We start from the raw sequence: 17,314 nt of genomic DNA on the forward strand, positions 1-17,314 counted from the left end.
TGTCCACTTGGCCTCTGAACTTGGCGTGCCTCCTGAGTGAAGGCTCAGGGTGATGGGTGGGTGTCAGTAATGGCTTTAAGCAGGGTGCTGCTGGATAAAACGTTCATTTGCTGGTTTTGCTTTCTGATGTCAAGGTTTGCTTTGACTTGCCCCACTCATTTCAGGCTATTTTGGCGACCGATGACTGTTCTAACCTTTGACCTTTTTGGAGAGCACCCCCTGACGGAGGAAGCAGTTGGTCCTTTACTAGTCTCTGGGTTAGACTATTTGTCATACTTAGCATATCTACTGTTCAGATATGTACCAGATCTAAGTCAGGAAGAGGAACTACTTTTTCTAGGTTTCTTTGGAAGAAAGAAGAGGATTTAATGGCACTACTGCAGTTATCCTTCATTTGGTTTTCCTGCTTCCTAGGCAATCATTCTGTCACATCCCAAATTGACTTTTGTAAAGTATTGGTCCACCCATGTCACATTTCCTAGTTAATTAAATCCAGTAAGTTTCTGTCAACAATCTTCAAGATTACATATTAAGGCTCTTGTTTGGTATTTGAAGTGCTTCATTACCTAGTCCCTTCCAGTCTTGTTAAGCTTTATTTCTTTCATTCCTTTCTTCCATCCACCCATATTTACCTTCCATATTTGACTTTGCACCATTTTTCTCAGATGGCTCAATTATGCCTTGTTCTTATTTCAGTCTCTTATTTCCTTGGCTTCTTTCAAGACAGCTTTTTGCCTTCTTCAGAAGGCCTTTTCCAAATCCTCTTGTTGCAAAAGTATTTTTATCTTTCATTTGATGCTGTCTATTTATATGTATTTACATATCTTCCTATTTAGAATTTGAGTTTCTTGAGAGCAGGAATTGCTTTTATCTTAACTTTGAATCCCCAGTGCTTAACACAGTTCCTTGAACATAGTAAGCACTTAATAAATGCTTTTTGACTGGAAAGAACTTGAGCTTTGAAATGGTGTCCCCTTTGCCTTCTTCAGACTCATCACTATGCCTGTGATGCGCTCCTCCTCTCTGTGCCATGGCTTCTCTTCCAGTTCTGGATCATCACCATGGCAGAATGGGAGGCCAGCTAGTCAGAGGTTTTCATCTGCTTCATCTACCTCTTCTGCCAGTGTTTCCTGGGCTGAAGAGAGGAATTCAGTTTTGGTTTCAGATGTTGGGTGAGTAGGGCTGAGAAGTAATTATATAGCCCTGTGCCTGTATTCTGCCATTGTGTGGTATCTATGAGGGTAAGAGCCTAAGTCTTATTTATCTTTATATTTCCTTTGGTACTTAGCAAAGTGCTTTGCATGTTGCAGGTGCTTGACAAGTTATTATTAAATGAATTCCTCTTATTGAGAAAATGAGATATTAATTTGAGAAAAATTAATTATTCTCTTATTGCATCAAGAATAATATAATTGTTTAAGAGGTATAAAACCTGTCCAGGTTCAGAACAATATCTAACCCAGAATTTAGACTGGTGTTCATATAGAAAATGCTTTGTAGTATAGAAAATTTTTGATCTTCCATTATTCACTCAACAGAGATATAGTAACTACCTGCTACTTGTAGAATGTAAATGATTGAGCTGCTCCTTTTTCTTATAACATAAGAGCAAGCAAAATGTGATAATGATTTTTTTCTTCTAACAGATATTTCTGTTGTCTTTTCTGCATTTAAATAACTGTACATACAAAATAGAAACAGAATAAATTAAAGATAATCTCAAATGAAAGACACTAGCATTAAGAGGGGTAAAAGGCTTTTTTCAGAAGGTGATATTTTAGATGAGATCTGAAGGGAGCCAAAAGACAGAAATAAAAGAGTGTATTTCAATAATAGAGGAAAGGAAGAGTAACCTTTGTGTCTGTCTTAATGCCTAACAATGTTCAGCATTTAGTAGGTACTAGGGTCACTTCAACCGTATACCTTTCTCTGACTTTTATCTTTCCAAACACACATGAATAATCCAACTTAAAAATATATATATGTTCTTATTTCACCCCAGTAACTCTCAAAAGACAAGATTTCTTAATCTTTTTTGGGGTCATGAATGCCTTTGGAAATCTGATGAAGCCTATCTTCCTCTTCAGAGGATGTTTTTAATACTGATTAGATTAAATTAGATTAAAATAAAATACATAGGAATACAAGGAAAATACAATTGTCAAAGTATTTTTGAAAAACAGTCACAGACTGCAAGTCTGTGAATCCTTGTTCTAAAATTAAGTTACAGATATTTTGTTGATCTACATTGGTGCATGGAGATTCCATACTGGGAGTTTTTACTTCAACTCCACAATGAAGAAGTTAAAGGTCTAGGTGCACATCATTCTTCCTCCAAATGCTCATGGAATTTATATCATTGGCCCAATTATTTTAATTGTCTTCCTTTGAATCATTTTTATTAGTTCACTTACTATTGCTTCTGGGGGAACATAACTAGCAGTGATATTTTAAACTAACCATGATGAATTAGGCCTTTAATATGTATCATATTTTAAGGAGTACAACTTAATTTTCAGAATACTGAAATTCTGCTCATGAGCAATAGCCATCTTTTACTCCTTGACATCTTTCTTATGTTCCTGAGGTTAGCCATTTCTATAGGCAGGATAATTTCCTATGCCAGCTTAGACAATTGCATGTATTCCAAAGGATCTTTAGGAAAGGATTGTATTCAACAACTCTTTTTTTTTTAGTTTTTCATTCTTGGGTCCCATACTTTCAATCACGGGATAGCTCTAATATATATACCTCTGGCTATAATAAACATAATTCTCCTTTCCTTAGAAAAGATAGTCGTAGAGAGCGGATTTTTTTCATTGGGGAGAGAAAGGTTAGGGATAGAGAACTATAACTCAACCATTTTTTCCTTCTAATAGTATGAGTGTAAGAGTTGGCATGAAACATTATAGCTAAGGGGAATCATGCTCTCCCATAGGGATAGTGACGGAGACTTTGAGGATGTCTGGAAGCAGCAGATGAAGAAGAGGGTGGCCAAAAAACAACCCAAGACCACCCCAGTGAGTCCTACTTTTTGTGCTTTGATTTGGAAAATGGGAGTGGGTGAATGAACTGATAAGACACTGGGGATGGGGTTGCTGGAAAGAATTCCTAAAAAGATATTGAATGAGAAATAACAGAGGTTTGGGAATAATGGAGAAGAGAAATAAAGCTACAGAAATAGAATAAGGTATAGAATAAGGGGTAGGGCACCAATGATATGAAGGGATAGGTATAGGAGTTAAGGGCACTGGGTGAAAAGCAATGATTGTTTTTGATCCAATTCCATTTAGCTATTAAATGAGTCAACATGTAAATCAGCACGATAAAAGAGTGCTAGCCAAGCAGTCAGCCACTGCTTAGGCATGTGGTTTCATTCTAGACCTCAGTTCTCTCATCTTCTCATAAAATGAGAAATTTGGACTAGATTATTTCTCAGGGGACTTTTCATGTTAAAATTTTGTGAAATCAATTTAAAGTAAATTGTGTCTTTAATAACTTTTAAGAACTTTAAGCTAATAGCCAAAATATTTAACCTTTGGTTTGTAATTTCATGTGCTAGTAGATAAGGTGGAAGAGGAAAATGAGAATTGGAGTTATATTTTGTTCTTTTTTTCTCATAGCCCTCTTTTTTTTTTTAATAAAATTTTATTTTGATACAAAAGATACTTCTCAACCAACTCCTATAAATTCATCCTTTAAAACTGTTAGTCAAATTTTTCTAACAATGATTTGAACTTACAGTACATTTCACTCTTGTTAACTGAAGGGACATGTACTATAACTTGAATAATTTGGTACAAACATCATCCATTTGACATGCTTAATGTTGGGTTTATTTTCAAAATTTTTATTATTGTTCTTTTGGCTCTGTGTTCTTTACTCTCTATCACTTCATGCAAATGTTCTTGTGATTTTTTTTGGAATTCTTTGTATCTCTTATTCTTTATAGCAGAGTAATATTCCACTACATTTGGTTTGTTTAGCTGTTTCTTACTCATTGGACACATGTAACTTTTACCATTTTGTTGCTCATAGTAGCATTATTTGTAATATTTTTGTACATAGGAATCATAATCTTCCATTCTCATACCTTTCTCTGCACTTCCCCAGGTGGCCAAGCATCCAAGGAAGGGGTCCCAAAAGGGGGAGTATGATGGCCATAAGAATCTGAAACCTTCTAGTGATCTCTTAGAGGCTGTGAAGACAGCTAAGAGTGCCATGCAGGTAAAGGCACAGTTCCTGATTTCTTTAATTTGTTATTGACTTATTCTCTGCATGATGGGAAGATAAAAGCAGGTATCTACAGCCTTGGATTGGTTTAGATATCTTAATGAGCCTAAGCTGGGATAGGAAAGATAGATATTGGACCTTAGGGAAAACTTTCAAACATTAAGGAAAATGGAAGCTTGGGAAATGAGGGTGGGAGTGTTACCTTTCTGGAGATTTCTTAGGATAGGAGAAGCTCTGTGACAATGGGCTGAAAAAGGAATGAGCTACAGTATGTCAAGGAAAGAACTTGGGTGTGAGGTACATGTTTGGATTTTATCCTTGTCACCTCTCAGTTCCATTTTTTCTTTCCTGACATTCCTACTCTAGATTGTGGTGGATGACTGGCTGGAGAGCTACAAGCAGGACCAAGCTGCAGGATTTCTAGAGCTCATTAACTTTTTCATTGGGGCTTGTGGGTGCAAAGGTAAGGACACTCCTTACCTTTGATATTGGTGCAAAGGGAGGAGAAGAGGTGCAGAAGGGAACAGCCTTAGTATATGTCTTGTTGGCCTTTTGTCAATGCTAGTGCAAATTGGATGACTTCTATATGAGAAGCTGGTTCAGGTCTCAGATGTAGAGAAGGTCCTAAAAAAAAGAATCAGCATGTCTCCATAGGAGAAGACACACATAAAGATGAAAATGGTGAATGTTGGGAGAACTGGCCACTACTGCCCTGTGAATTGTCCTGTTTTGGGAAACAACATGAGAAGATAGTAGAATAATCGGCCAGATATTTACTTTAAGCAATGTAGATAGAAGGAAATGTCACCTAGAAGAGCTAATATTTACATAGAATTTTTAAGATTTGCAGAGCACTTTTATGTTATGTATGCTATCTTATTTTATCCTCAGTCTTGTAAGGCAGCTGTTTCTATTTTCACTTTACAATTGAAAAGCTGAAGGCAGAAGGTTGTGATTTGATTAGCTTTACATAGTAAAAAGTGTAAGGCAGGATTTGAACTCAAGGTCTAACTCATTCTAAGTCTTGGGGCAGCAAAAAATTAGAAGCAGTAGGAATTCATCTGTTGGGTAAAGACAATAAATTGTTAAAATATTTAAGATAACAGGTTTTTTTGTATTATAACAAACTATAAGTTTATGAAAAATTCCAAGAAAATTTGGGAAGATTTATATGAGCAGATTCAGAGTAAAATAAGCAGAACCTGGAAAATAATTTATAAATAACTACAAGAATGTAAAAAAAAAAAAAAAACAACAACAACCATAATTAGTACTAGCGCCAATATCAAACTCAGAAGATTAATGATAAAGCCTCTTCCTCCTCCTTTGATGAGAGATGATAGAGAACTTTTCTTTCTTCTTTTAAAAAGCAAGTGCAAAGGGAAGAAGAAAACACAGTGACATAATGTGCTATAGGTAAAAGAATAAAGGAGACCTGGGTTCTATATACCAGCTCTTTCTTCTTCCCCTCTTCAGTTTCCTTATCTGTCCAATGAAGTGATTGTACTAGACATCTCAGCTCACTTAAAACCACAGTAGCAGCAGTACTACTATTTATATGTATTTACATTAAAAATATTCTGTACTTTATCCCTGCAGCAAGCATAGTAGTACCTTGCTTGTCTTGCTACTACTTAGGAGCTATGAGACTGAGCAAGTCTCTGGTTCCTCATCTATGTAATGGATAGTGCTTCTGCTAGTACAGAATTGTTGTGAAGCTTAAACAAAATGTGTTTAAACTGTTTGTAAATTTTAGAATACTAGATAAACATTAAGTTCTTGTTACTTCATTGCTTGATGTATTGGAAAATAGCTAAATTACTCTTATCTCCTATCCATTAAAACCTGAATTCCTCTGGCTTTCAGGTGTAGTGACCCATGAGATGTTCAAGACACTGCAAAATTCAGAGATCATCCAACATTTGACAGAGAAGTTTGATGAGGTAGGAACAACATAGAGATTAGGAAATTGGTAGTTCCGTATATCTATCTTTTTTTTTTTTTTTTTAAATTTTGAATTGAAAAACTCTTATCCTCTTCTTATAGTCTGACTTTCAGGCTGAGAGTTCTTGAATGAAATCTCAGACTTTCTTCGAGGGTAGAGTATAGTAATAGAGGAAAACAGAGTAGAGAAAGAAGAAAACAGGCATGAATAAAGCCTTGTGGAATAATAGAGAGGCACAGACTTTGGCCATAAGAGGCTCCTTCTATTTAATGATATTCCCCACTGAAATGTTATTTCTTTTGGTAGGATTCTGTAAAATACCCACTGGCAGCACCAGGTCCAATTTGGAGGAAGTTCCGAAGCAACTTCTGTGAGTTTGTGAATGCACTGGTGTGTCAGTGTCAGTACAGCTTTCTTTATGATGATTTCCTCATGGATACCCTCATTTCCCTACTCACCGGACTGTCTGATTCTCAGATCCGTGCTTTCCGTCACACAAGCACACTGGCTGGTAAGTATATAGTTAATGAGGTGGGGGGGAAATTTTTTTGCTCAGTATCCAGGCAGCCTGCTCACTTATCCTGGATCTTTCTAGTAGAATCCTAGTTTTTCAGTCCAAAGGTTTGCTTCTTTGGTACCAAAATTGGCCCATTTAACTTACTTTTAGAATGTCACCATTAGCTGGATTAGTAGTAGGCATTGTTCCCTAATAGGAAAAGTATGAGAATCTGTGACTTTCCCAAATTTTGTTTAATTAAATGTGAAGATGATACTATGGGAATAGTATATTGAATATCATCAAAACCACCTGACCTAGGGGACTGTTAGCTCATCTTCAGGTTTCAGATGAGCGATGTAATTTTTTAATGTAGTAGAAAGAATTAAGAATACATGAGTGTAAGGCATAAGGTGTTAGTACATAACCTAACCTGTTAGACTAGAACTGGAGTCAGATCTGTCTTCTTTAATTATATTAGGGATAATCTATGACAGGATTTCCAGTCTTTGTAAATTTGTTAATTCTGTGCTTCTTACATTGTGTTATTTTATCTTTTCCTCTTAGGTGCTATCCCTTTAGGTCAAGTTCTTTTTGATAAACCTCATCTTTTTCTTGGATTTATACAGTAAAGAAAGAAAAAACTTAGCCATGACTAGGCCAGAAGAACTGACAAATATTCCAGTCAGGTCAAGATTAGTTAATGAAAGTAGTTCAGCGAGAGGGTCTGCCATGGTAACAATACTTAGGCATAGGTCCATTTTTTAATTAAAGAGAATCTCAAAAGGACTAGGTTTAAAGCTGGACTATTGAGTGCTCTACTCCCTCTCCTCCACTTTGTATCTGGGTTTTTCTTATATAATTCTGTCTCCCATTTCTTACTCCTTTGTGACATCTTTTTTTCCTCTGTACAGGTATTTTTTCTGATCCTTTTTGTTTTACTTTTACTCTCCTCCTCTCCCCACCTTCATTATAGCCATGAAATTAATGACTGGCTTAGTAAGAGTTGCCCTTCAGCTGAATCTTCAAAAGGATAACAATCAACGACAGTATGAGGCAGAGCGTAGTAAAGGTCTGGGCCACAGATCCCCTGAACGTCTAGAGAGCCTATTGGAAAAACGCAAGGAGGTGAGGACGTCATGTACACTTTTTGCTACTTCCAACTCTTTTCTGGTCTATTAAAGAAAAATTCGTTTGTTTTTTTTCTGGTGTATTATCATGGCAAATTACTGGACACATTCTCACTTTCCCACTCCATAATTATAATAGGTCCCCCATATAGACTTGTAAGAAGTCATTATACAATAATTAAATAGAGCTCTCCATCCTTTCTAATGGACATTAAAGATGATGCCATACTTTGACAGAATTCATTTTAATTTTCATGTTTGTCATCAAAAATATATGTGTATTATGGGTGAAACATCTAATGCTTCATGTTTATGTGACATGTAGGAGAGTCTAGGGCTATTAGGTGGTGCAATGGATAGAACAATGGGCCTGGAAAACTCATTTTCCTGAGTTAGAATCTGGGGCTCAGACATTTCCTAGCTTTGTGACCCTGGGTAAATCACTTACCTGTTTGCTTCAGTTTCCTCATGTGCAAAATGAACTGGAGAAGGAAATGGCGAACCATTCATATGTTTTTGCTGAGAAAACACCAAATGAGGTCATAAAGAGTTGGACATGATTAAAAGTACTGAACAAGTCCCCAACACCAAGTGAATTAGGAACAAATCGCTGAGAAGATGTGGAAAATTGAGAATTAGTAAGAAGACAGTATTATCAGTTCGAGATCTTAATGAAATCTGAATGTTTCCTGATGTCTGAAAGTGTATCTATACCATAGAACACACTTAGCTTTTCCCTTTCTTCTGAGATAACATTACATTTCCCCTTTATTTCAGAATCTAGTATCACATTTCACAAGATCTATGAACTTGTTAAAACAGGATTTGTCTGATAGGATCTTTTTCATGATGAGAGATATTCCATGATGAAATCTCCAGACAAGGAGCCTTCTTACCTGTTCTGTTTTTTCTGGCCCCCTCCAAGTTGTCAGAATATCAGTAATAGCTGTATTGTATTTTCTTTGCACTGATAGATCAGATTTTAGAAATCTCTCCTTTTTTAATTTAGTATTTTATTTTTCCCCAGTTACATATAGAAAAGAATTTTTAACATTCATTTTTAAAACTTTTGAGCTCCAGATCCTCTAACTTCCTCCCTGCCCCACCTTGTTGAGAAGGCAAGCAATTTGATATTGGTTGTGTACATGCATAGTCATGCAAAACATTTTCATAATAGTCATGTTGTTAAAAAAAAAAAATGGACCAGGGAAAAAACTCTTCAAGAAAAATAAAAAGTGTGCTTCAATCTGTATTCAGACATCAATTCTGAGGATGAATGGTCTTTTTTCTTAGAAGTCCTTCAGAGTTGTCTTCGATCATTGTATTGCTAAATCCTTCATAGCTGATCATCTTAAAATATTGCTGTTGCTTTGTACACATTACATTTCACTTTGCATCAGCTCATGGAAGTCTTTCCAGTTTTTTTTTTGAGAATATCCTGCTCATCATTTCTTTCTTTTAGGTCAATATCCTCATTTTATTTTATTTTGTTACTTTAATAGTATTTTATTTTTCCAAATACACATAAAGATAATTTTCAACATTCATCCTTACAAAATCTTATGTTCCAAATTTTTCTTCTCTCATCCTCCCTCCTGCTTCACAACACAGCAAGCAGTCTTCTATAAGTTAAACATGTGTATTTATTTTAAATATATTTCCATATTCATCAAAACAAACTAAATAGATAAAAAGGGGAAAAAACAAGGGAAAGGAAAAAAAAAAAAACAGGCAAACCAAAAGACAGCAACAACAACAAAATGAAAATACTATGCTTTGATCCATCCACATTCAGTCTCCATTGTTCTTTCTTTGGATGTGCATGGCACTTAACATCACACGCTTATTGGAGTTGCCTTAAATCACTGCATTGTTGAGAAGAGCTAAGTCCATCATAGTTATTATCACATAAACTTCTTGTTACTGTGTACATGTTTTCTTTGTTCTATTCACTTCACTCATTATCAGTTCATCTAAGTCTTTCCAAGCTTTTCTGAAATCGGCCTGCTCATCATTTATAGAACAATAATATTCCTTTACTGTCATATACCATAACTTATTCAGCTATTCCCCAACAGATGGTGGTATCCATCTACTCAATTTCCAGTTCCTTGCTGCTACAATCAGTTTTGCACATGAGAGTACTCTTTTATGATCTTTTTGGGATACAGATCCAGTAATGACATTGCTGGATCAAAGAGTATGCATTATTTTATAGCCTTTTAGGCACAGATCCAAATTGCTCTCCAGGATGGTTGGATCAGTTCATAACTCCATCAACAATGTATTCATGTTACATTTTCCCCATATCTCCTCCATTTATCATCATCTTTTCCTGTTGTCTTAGCCAGTCTGAGAGATGTGAAATTAATACTCTTACCTTTAAGCAACTGCCAGGACTTATTGATATTAGTGTAAGTGGTAGGAATTTTCCCATACTGTGAATTCCTTAAACTGACAAAATCCTTTGCATAATTGCCTATAAATTAAATAATTTGTTTGTCTTTAATAATTTTCATTTTTCTAGAAATAGTTTTTTAATCTTCTCCACAACTAAGGAAATGTTATTCTTTTTTTCTTAATTTTAGTTTAAAAACAGCTTCTATGATAAATGTGGGACTATATATAGAAGAATTGAATATGTTTTAACATATATTGGATTGTTTGCTGTGTAGGGGGAGAGAGGTGGGAGAAGGGAAGGAGAAAAATTTGGAACAATTTTTTTTTTTGCATTTTTGATTTTGCAAGGCTGAATGTTGATAATTATCTTTGCTTGTATTTTAAAAATAAAATTTATCTTAAAAAAGAAAAAAATGGCTCATTCATATAATCAAGGCATATTCTAGCCTATGAGATTATCATATTCATATATATTGATGTCAAATTAAAAAAAAAAATTCTTCCACAAAGCATTGTGATTTTGAGCTTATCAATCACTAATTGATAACAGTTGGTCCCACTTCTGGATTCTTCATTCCATTATGGATATCTTTCCCTCTTAAACCAGATCTTAAAACAGGTTTATTAATAACCCTGTTTGTTCCTGGTGCTATATGGCCATGGAGAAATTATTTAGCTTCATCAAGTTTCAGTTTCTTCATCAGTAGAGACAGTAATACCTATTTCTCAGGTTTATTGTGAAGATAAAACATTTTACAAGTAACGCAGACTTAAAAGCTTTGGATTATACCTAGAGGATCATAGAATCAAAGTTTTAGATCTAGAATGGGACTTTAAGGATTATTTTATAGATAATGAAACTGAGGAACAAAGGAGAACTTTCATACAATTAACAAATATCTGAGGCAGGATTTAAACATAGATCTTCTGGCTCCCAGTACAGTATTTTACAGACTCCTTCCTCTGTTTATATTAAGAACTAAAGTCCTCTTTGATTTATTATATCTTTCACATTTGTTTCTTCTTCCTTTTTATTCCTACTTTTTGCCTCCTTAGAGACAACTTGTGGCTACATGGATAGAGCCTGGCCTGGAGTCAGGAAGACTTGAGCTTAAAACTAGCCTCAGACACTTCTTACCTGTATGACCCTGGACAAAATCATTTAACCTTTGATTGCCTGACAAAATAGATCCACTGGATCAGAAAATGGCAAACCATTCTAGTATCTTTGACAAGAAAACTCAAATGAGGTCACAAAGGGTTGAAACAACAAAAATATAATCTAGGGCTTCATCAAACTTAGTCCTGGACTGTTATAATACTACTAATTGGCCTCCCCCCTCTACTTTCTTGCCTCTTTGATCAAGTCTCTGTCACTGACAGGTTGATTTTCATAAAATACTGCTCTATTTTTAATATACTTCCATCTAGAATCCTTCCATGCTTCTCCATTTGTCTAAAGAATAAGAGTTCAAAATCCTTTACTTGGCATCAAGGTTCTCCATAAATCTTTTTCAAATCTCTTTTTATAACTTTATCTCCCATAAATGCCCACCTTGTACTTTTTACTTAAGGAAAAAAAAATCCCATTTCACACCATACCTGTGTATTCATGTCTTGGTACTTCTTACTCTGTACTACTATTGGGGAATGTCTTCCTTCTCCTCCAGCAGTCATCTAAACTTCTTTTAAAGCTCAATTCAAATTCTTCTGTAAGACATTTTTTACCACTTTAGTCTATAGATAGTCTTTCTATCCATATAGCAGTTATAGCATTCTTTGTGCCTATGATACCTTATGTCACAGTTTATCTTATGTTCATGTTTAATATTCTCAGCTGGATTGTTAGCCCAATGAGAGTACAAATTGTGCCTCAAAAATCTTTAAAAACTTCTGCAAATAGATAGTATTTATTATAACCGCTCAGATAAAGTCCAAAATATGGATCAGAGATTTAATATCCTGGTTACTGTTTGAGATAGCATTACACATTTGGGAAGCTTAATACCATCTTCCCATCAGATTATTTACTATATTTAACATGAAATAATGATGGTAAAGTGGGAGAATTTGGGGTTTTGGGGGAATGGGGCTCCTTTGGACTTCTGTGGCTTCTGTTCTACTGGAAGACTAGAGTAAATGATCTATATAATTACTGTTGCCTGCTACCTTTTCCAACTCACTCTTCCCCCCCCCCCCCCCCCCCCAATCTCTCCATGGCTATGTCTCAGCTCCAGGAACACCAAGAAGAGATAGAGGGAATGATGAACGCCATCTTCAGGGGTGTTTTTGTACACCGATACAGGTAGGGCAAGGGACTCTCCTCAAATAATGTACCTGTTCAGTAGGAATATTAGGTGAGGGTTGTTTTTGTGGAATGGGATGTATCTTGCAGGATAGAGAGAAGGTGGCTGTGCCCTTTTATTTCTCTTGGTTTCAGGGATGTCCTCCCTGAGATTCGTGCCATCTGCATGGAAGAGATTGGGACATGGATGCAAAGTTACAGCACATCCTTCCTCACTGACAGCTACCTCAAGTACATTGGTTGGACCTTGCATGATAAGGTTGATTCACATCTCTTCTGTTTTTCCTTTTCTTTTAGTTCTAGTTCAGCCTGAAGGCCTCCCAACTCTTTAAGGTTTTTCTACTATTCTAAGATAACTGTTCTTGATGGTGTTTTCTCTGTCATGCTACTGACTCTTTAAAATTTTGTGCCCAGCACGCGACAGAAAGGGAGAGAGAACTGGGACAGGGGTGTATGGGTGTGTGGGTGTGTGGGTATATATATATGCACACACATATAGATATATGTATATGCATATACATATATCTATATGTGTGTGTATATGTATATATGTGTGTGAATATGTATATATGTGTGTATGTATATGTATGTATGTGTATATATATATATATGAAGTGTTTCAGAGAAGAAATTGAACCTCAGCCTGAGGAGGAACATAAAGGAGGTTGTAGGTAGCCCCTCACAAAAATATATTTATATATTTATGTATGTCTATGCCTTTCATGGATATATAGATATGCTTGTATTTATCTTCATGAGTTTTGTGTGTGGTGTGTACATAATAGGTATGCTATTAATATCTCAGAAAAAAAGGAACTGGGCTGAAAAACCAGAAACCCCATCTAGGATGATTCCCCACTAGATGTATACCTTGGTTCCTTTCTAGGGTGATAGGAAGTTAAATAATCTTTTATGGATTCTCCCAAGCCTTTTTAAAGAGAATCCCCTGGTCAGAATGGATAATTTTCACAAGATGGGGAAATAAAAGATTTCTCTAAGAAACTTCTAAAGAGTTCAGCCACTTTTTCTTCCTTTTGGCTTCTCATAGCAAAGGGAAGTTCGTCTAAAGTGTCTGAAGGCTCTCCAAGGCTTATATAACAATCGGGACTTCATTTCCTGTCTGGAACTTTTTACCAGCCGATTTAAGGTTAGACTTGGATAGTGGTGGGAAGGTCCTTCCTTCTTTTCAACTTATTTCTCATTTATTATCCTACTGCAGTTCTAATCTTACCATTCCCATTGCTCTTAGACCTTCTCAGCCCACTCAGAATAATTTTCCATTTGCTTCTCATAGGATCCTTTAAGATTTAAGAGAGCATGATGGAAAGAATGGAAAAGATTGGGGGTATTTGGTACTCTGGGATTAGGAGAATGAAGAAAGTTTGTGGGTTATGTTCTCCTGATAGGATCGAATGGTTTCCATGGTAATGGACCGAGAATATGATGTAGCTGTGGAGTCCATCAAGTTACTGACCTTAATCCTGAAGTGAGTTCTGAAATGTGGGAGGGGGAGCATGTGACTGTGTTGATCACCTTGTGCCTTTCTAGTGATGGCTGCCTTTCCAAAGTCTTCACACCTCTTCCCTACCTCTAGGTAGGCTGGGCCTTCCTTATGTGCTGATAGATCTTCACAGAAGGAGATCACCTATCTTCATCCTCTTCTTCTTCTTCTCCTTCTTCCTGCATATTCTTCATTTTGAAATTTCTTGTGAGTTTTATCTTTCATTCCTCGTGATTCAGTTTTAGGTCTTCCTCTAGATGATAGCCTTCTTTTTTCTGTAAGGTACTTGGGATTTTTTGACACTCTTTTTCCCCTGATCTCTTGGCAGGAACATGGAGGGAGTACTGACAGACGCTGACTGTGAGAGTATCTATCCTGTGGTGTATGCCTCCAACCGAGCTTTGGCCTCTGCTGCAGGGGAATTTCTGTATTGGAAGTGCGTTACAGATTCACTCTCACCCTGCTTGCCTCTTGTATCATTTACCACAAATTCCCTCCCCTTTTCCCCAGCCCATATATTCTGCTGTTTATTTCCCAATAGTCCCCCTGTACTCTAGGTCTCCCTTTTCCCTTGTTTTTCCTCTTCACTCCCTTCTCTCCCTCAAATTTATTTTGCTTATCATTTTCTCCAGGCTTTTCTTTCCTGAGTGTGAGGTAGGAATGGCAAGTGGAAGAGAACAGCATCACAGTCCTCGAAGGAATTTCTTCTATCTCTTGCTAGCTTTCTCCGTGGAAAGTGAGGTAACTGCACAGAGGATAGTGAGGTTATTAATCAATGTATTTTTGATTGGATGGGAATGGTGGTAAGGAGTGGGTCACAGAAAGAAAAGAAACTCTTATATTATGTATTTTTGAATTTTGGAAGCTTGTGAGAATGCTGAGAGCATTAGGCACTGATGACTAAATGACTGTGAGGTTCCTTTGGAAGGAGGTAGGAATACTAGTTTGTTGAAAGGTAGAGACAATATACTCTGTATAGTACATTTCCCATCAGAGAAATCTGTGGCCTATGATTCTCCCTTTTCCATAGCTCCATGACCATGCAGCTTATCTGGTGGACAGCCTGTGGGACTGTGCAGGGCTTCAGCTGAAGGACTGGGAGAGTTTGACAGGGCTGCTGCTGGAGAAGGATCAAAGTGAGAACTGGGAAGTTGGACTGTGTGTTTTCTGAGAAAGTCAATTCAGCAAATATTTATTAAGTAACTGCTATGTTCAAAGCATAAAAATTTTAAAAGATGGGGATTAAAAAATTGAATATAATACCTGGCTCTTATCAAAGATTTTTTAATTACATTGGGAGGAGGGTTTTTTTGGAACTTGGGAAATATGGACACAAAAATCTATAATGTGTGAGAAATGTTGATAAGTAGATATGAAAGGTCCCAACAACATGCTATGAGAATATATTTCAGAAGGTTTGAGAGAGCCAAGATAGGAGAAAGGTAAGGGTGACAATCATTGACTATAGGATAGTTTGTGACTTTGAAAATCTCGTTGCTCACTCAGGTCTGGGAGATGTGCAAGAGAACACTTTGATAGAGATCCTTGTGTCTAGTGCCCGACAAGCTACAGAGGGTTACCCTCCTGTGGGGAGGGTCACTGGGAGAAAGGTATGAACTTGTAAGTAGTAGATGGTGGGAGGGTAGCTGATTTGAATTAAAACAGGTGATTCTATCCATGTCTCAGGCTAAGTTATTCCCTACCTCATGCTAAAACTATGTATAAATCTGCTTCTACGATTACAGAGTCTGTGATAGAATTGTTTTTTGTTTTGTTTTCATCCTGGCAAGTGAATTACAGGTGTTTGCAAATAAATGAAAATTTTCAATATTTAGTCAGGGGGCAAGAATAGTCTTTAGTTATTATCTAACTGAAATTCACTCAAGTTTCCTTCAGTTCTTTTTGTACCTCTCTGATTCCTAGGGATTCACTGCCAAAGAGCGTAAGATCCAGGCAGATGATAAGGTAAAATTGACAGAGCACCTCATTCCTCTGCTGCCTCAGCTTTTAGCCAAGGTACAGCATCTTCAGTATCAAAGAATGGGGAAAAAAAAAGAAATTCTTTCAAGGGAATAGGGATTGGAGAAGGAAATGAAGAAACTTAGTTTGTGTTTCATTTTTTAATTACCATAGTTTTCAGCTGATGCAGAAAAGGTATCCCCTCTGCTTCAGCTTCTCAACTTCTTTGACCTCAACATCTACTGCACTGGACGCCTACAGAAAGTAAATGGAGAGTGGGTGGGAAAAATGTTCCTCATTTATTATTTCCATGTCCATTGATCTGTTTCCATCTTGGGATCCAGATGCCATATTTTTAGCTTCTGGTTCTTCCTTCTCAGAACTCACATTTTATTGCTTAAAACTAAAATTTCCTTGTCCTAGCATTCTGTCACTGAATCCTCCCTCCCAAGTCCTAGACTCTTATGTGGTGCCGCCTTTATCTCTTTTAGCTTCTGCTCCCTACATGCTATTTCTTACTGACTTTATATTTTCCCTAGCACTTAGAGTTGCTCCTTCAGCAGCTTCAAGAAGTAGTAGTGAAGCATACAGAACCTGTGGTGTTAGAGGCTGGAGCCCGTGCCCTCTACTTGCTCTGTGACCCAGAGTTCACCTTCTTCAGCCGGGTAGACTTTGCCCGAAGCCAACTTGTAGACCTGCTTACTGACCGATTCCAACAGGAGCTAGAGGAGCTACTACAGGTCAGGATTGGGTCCAGGACCCAGGTATGAGGGCTTTCTATTCTTGAAGGATATCAAGAACCACAGTCAAAATATTGATGTATTCCAGAAGGGGAATGAGGATTAAGGAGGAAAGACAATTGAATTCTTTGGGGAAAATTCTGATGTAAGGACCTTTTTGTCCTTAGGGTTCCTACTTGGATGAGGATGAAGTGTATAATATGACAGCCACTCTAAAGCGCCTTTCTGCCTTTCACAAGTGAGCATATGCCTCTTCCTTTCCCTACCTTAACTTTTCTTCTAGCACAGTGCATTTTAACCCTTTTCTTTTATCTCCACCCTGATTTTCAGTGCCCATGATCTAACACGCTGGGAGCTGTATGAGCCATGTTGCCGACTCCTGCAAAAAGCTGTGGATACTGGAGATGTGCCCCGACAAGTGAGCCAGAGGGAAAAGAGAATACGCCTTTTCTAATTCTAGGAATATTCCCCAGGGACTTGAAGGGATGTTTCTCCTCTTACACCATTGAGAGGTGCCCCACTTCTGCCCAATAGTAGTATCTTTTCTCTTTGCCTGAAAGAAAATTAATGGGTCTCCCTCAGTGTATTCCAGAAGACTTTAACTT

General features: G+C 36.9%; 1 protein-coding gene and 1 long non-coding RNA gene across 9 annotated transcripts in view; one reads left to right on the forward strand and one right to left on the reverse strand.

Annotated features, from left to right (window-relative positions):
- STAG3 (stromal antigen 3) overlaps positions 1 to 17,314 on the forward strand; it is a 34,879-nt gene that overhangs the window by 624 nt on the left and 16,941 nt on the right. For 4 of the 8 annotated variants that reach the window (XM_031965269.1, XM_031965268.1, XM_031965273.1 and 1 more), the window contains 20 exons: positions 990 to 1,172; positions 2,939 to 3,020; positions 4,114 to 4,227; positions 4,600 to 4,696; positions 6,100 to 6,176; positions 6,485 to 6,689; positions 7,651 to 7,802; positions 12,436 to 12,509; positions 12,645 to 12,768; positions 13,558 to 13,656; positions 13,916 to 13,995; positions 14,339 to 14,446; positions 14,643 to 14,751; positions 15,041 to 15,146; positions 15,517 to 15,620; positions 15,934 to 16,026; positions 16,144 to 16,233; positions 16,509 to 16,709; positions 16,877 to 16,947; positions 17,040 to 17,127. In XM_031965269.1, the coding sequence (XP_031821129.1) occupies positions 1,000 to 1,172; positions 2,939 to 3,020; positions 4,114 to 4,227; positions 4,600 to 4,696; positions 6,100 to 6,176; positions 6,485 to 6,689; positions 7,651 to 7,802; positions 12,436 to 12,509; positions 12,645 to 12,768; positions 13,558 to 13,656; positions 13,916 to 13,995; positions 14,339 to 14,446; positions 14,643 to 14,751; positions 15,041 to 15,146; positions 15,517 to 15,620; positions 15,934 to 16,026; positions 16,144 to 16,233; positions 16,509 to 16,709; positions 16,877 to 16,947; positions 17,040 to 17,127 (2,247 nt within the window). In that variant the 5' untranslated portion in view covers positions 990 to 999. Of the gene's footprint in view, positions 1 to 989; positions 1,173 to 2,938; positions 3,021 to 4,113; positions 4,228 to 4,599; positions 4,697 to 6,099; positions 6,177 to 6,484; positions 6,690 to 7,650; positions 7,803 to 12,435; positions 12,510 to 12,644; positions 12,769 to 13,557; positions 13,657 to 13,915; positions 13,996 to 14,338; positions 14,447 to 14,642; positions 14,752 to 15,040; positions 15,147 to 15,516; positions 15,621 to 15,933; positions 16,027 to 16,143; positions 16,234 to 16,508; positions 16,710 to 16,876; positions 16,948 to 17,039; positions 17,128 to 17,314 lie in introns of those variants that run through there. The other 4 variants (XM_031965272.1, XM_031965270.1, XM_031965275.1 and 1 more) reach the window with 4 other exon arrangements.
- LOC116423225 lies at positions 10,732 to 12,654 on the reverse strand. Its single transcript, XR_004233732.1, has 3 exons — positions 12,542 to 12,654; positions 11,807 to 11,914; positions 10,732 to 10,994 (listed from the first exon to the last, which is right to left on the reverse strand). It is a non-coding gene; the product is annotated as an uncharacterized LOC116423225 (long non-coding RNA).

The sequence above is a fragment of the Sarcophilus harrisii genome, chromosome 4, assembly GCF_902635505.1.
Source record: "Sarcophilus harrisii chromosome 4, mSarHar1.11, whole genome shotgun sequence".
Classification (NCBI taxonomy): Eukaryota; Metazoa; Chordata; class Mammalia; order Dasyuromorphia; family Dasyuridae; genus Sarcophilus; species Sarcophilus harrisii.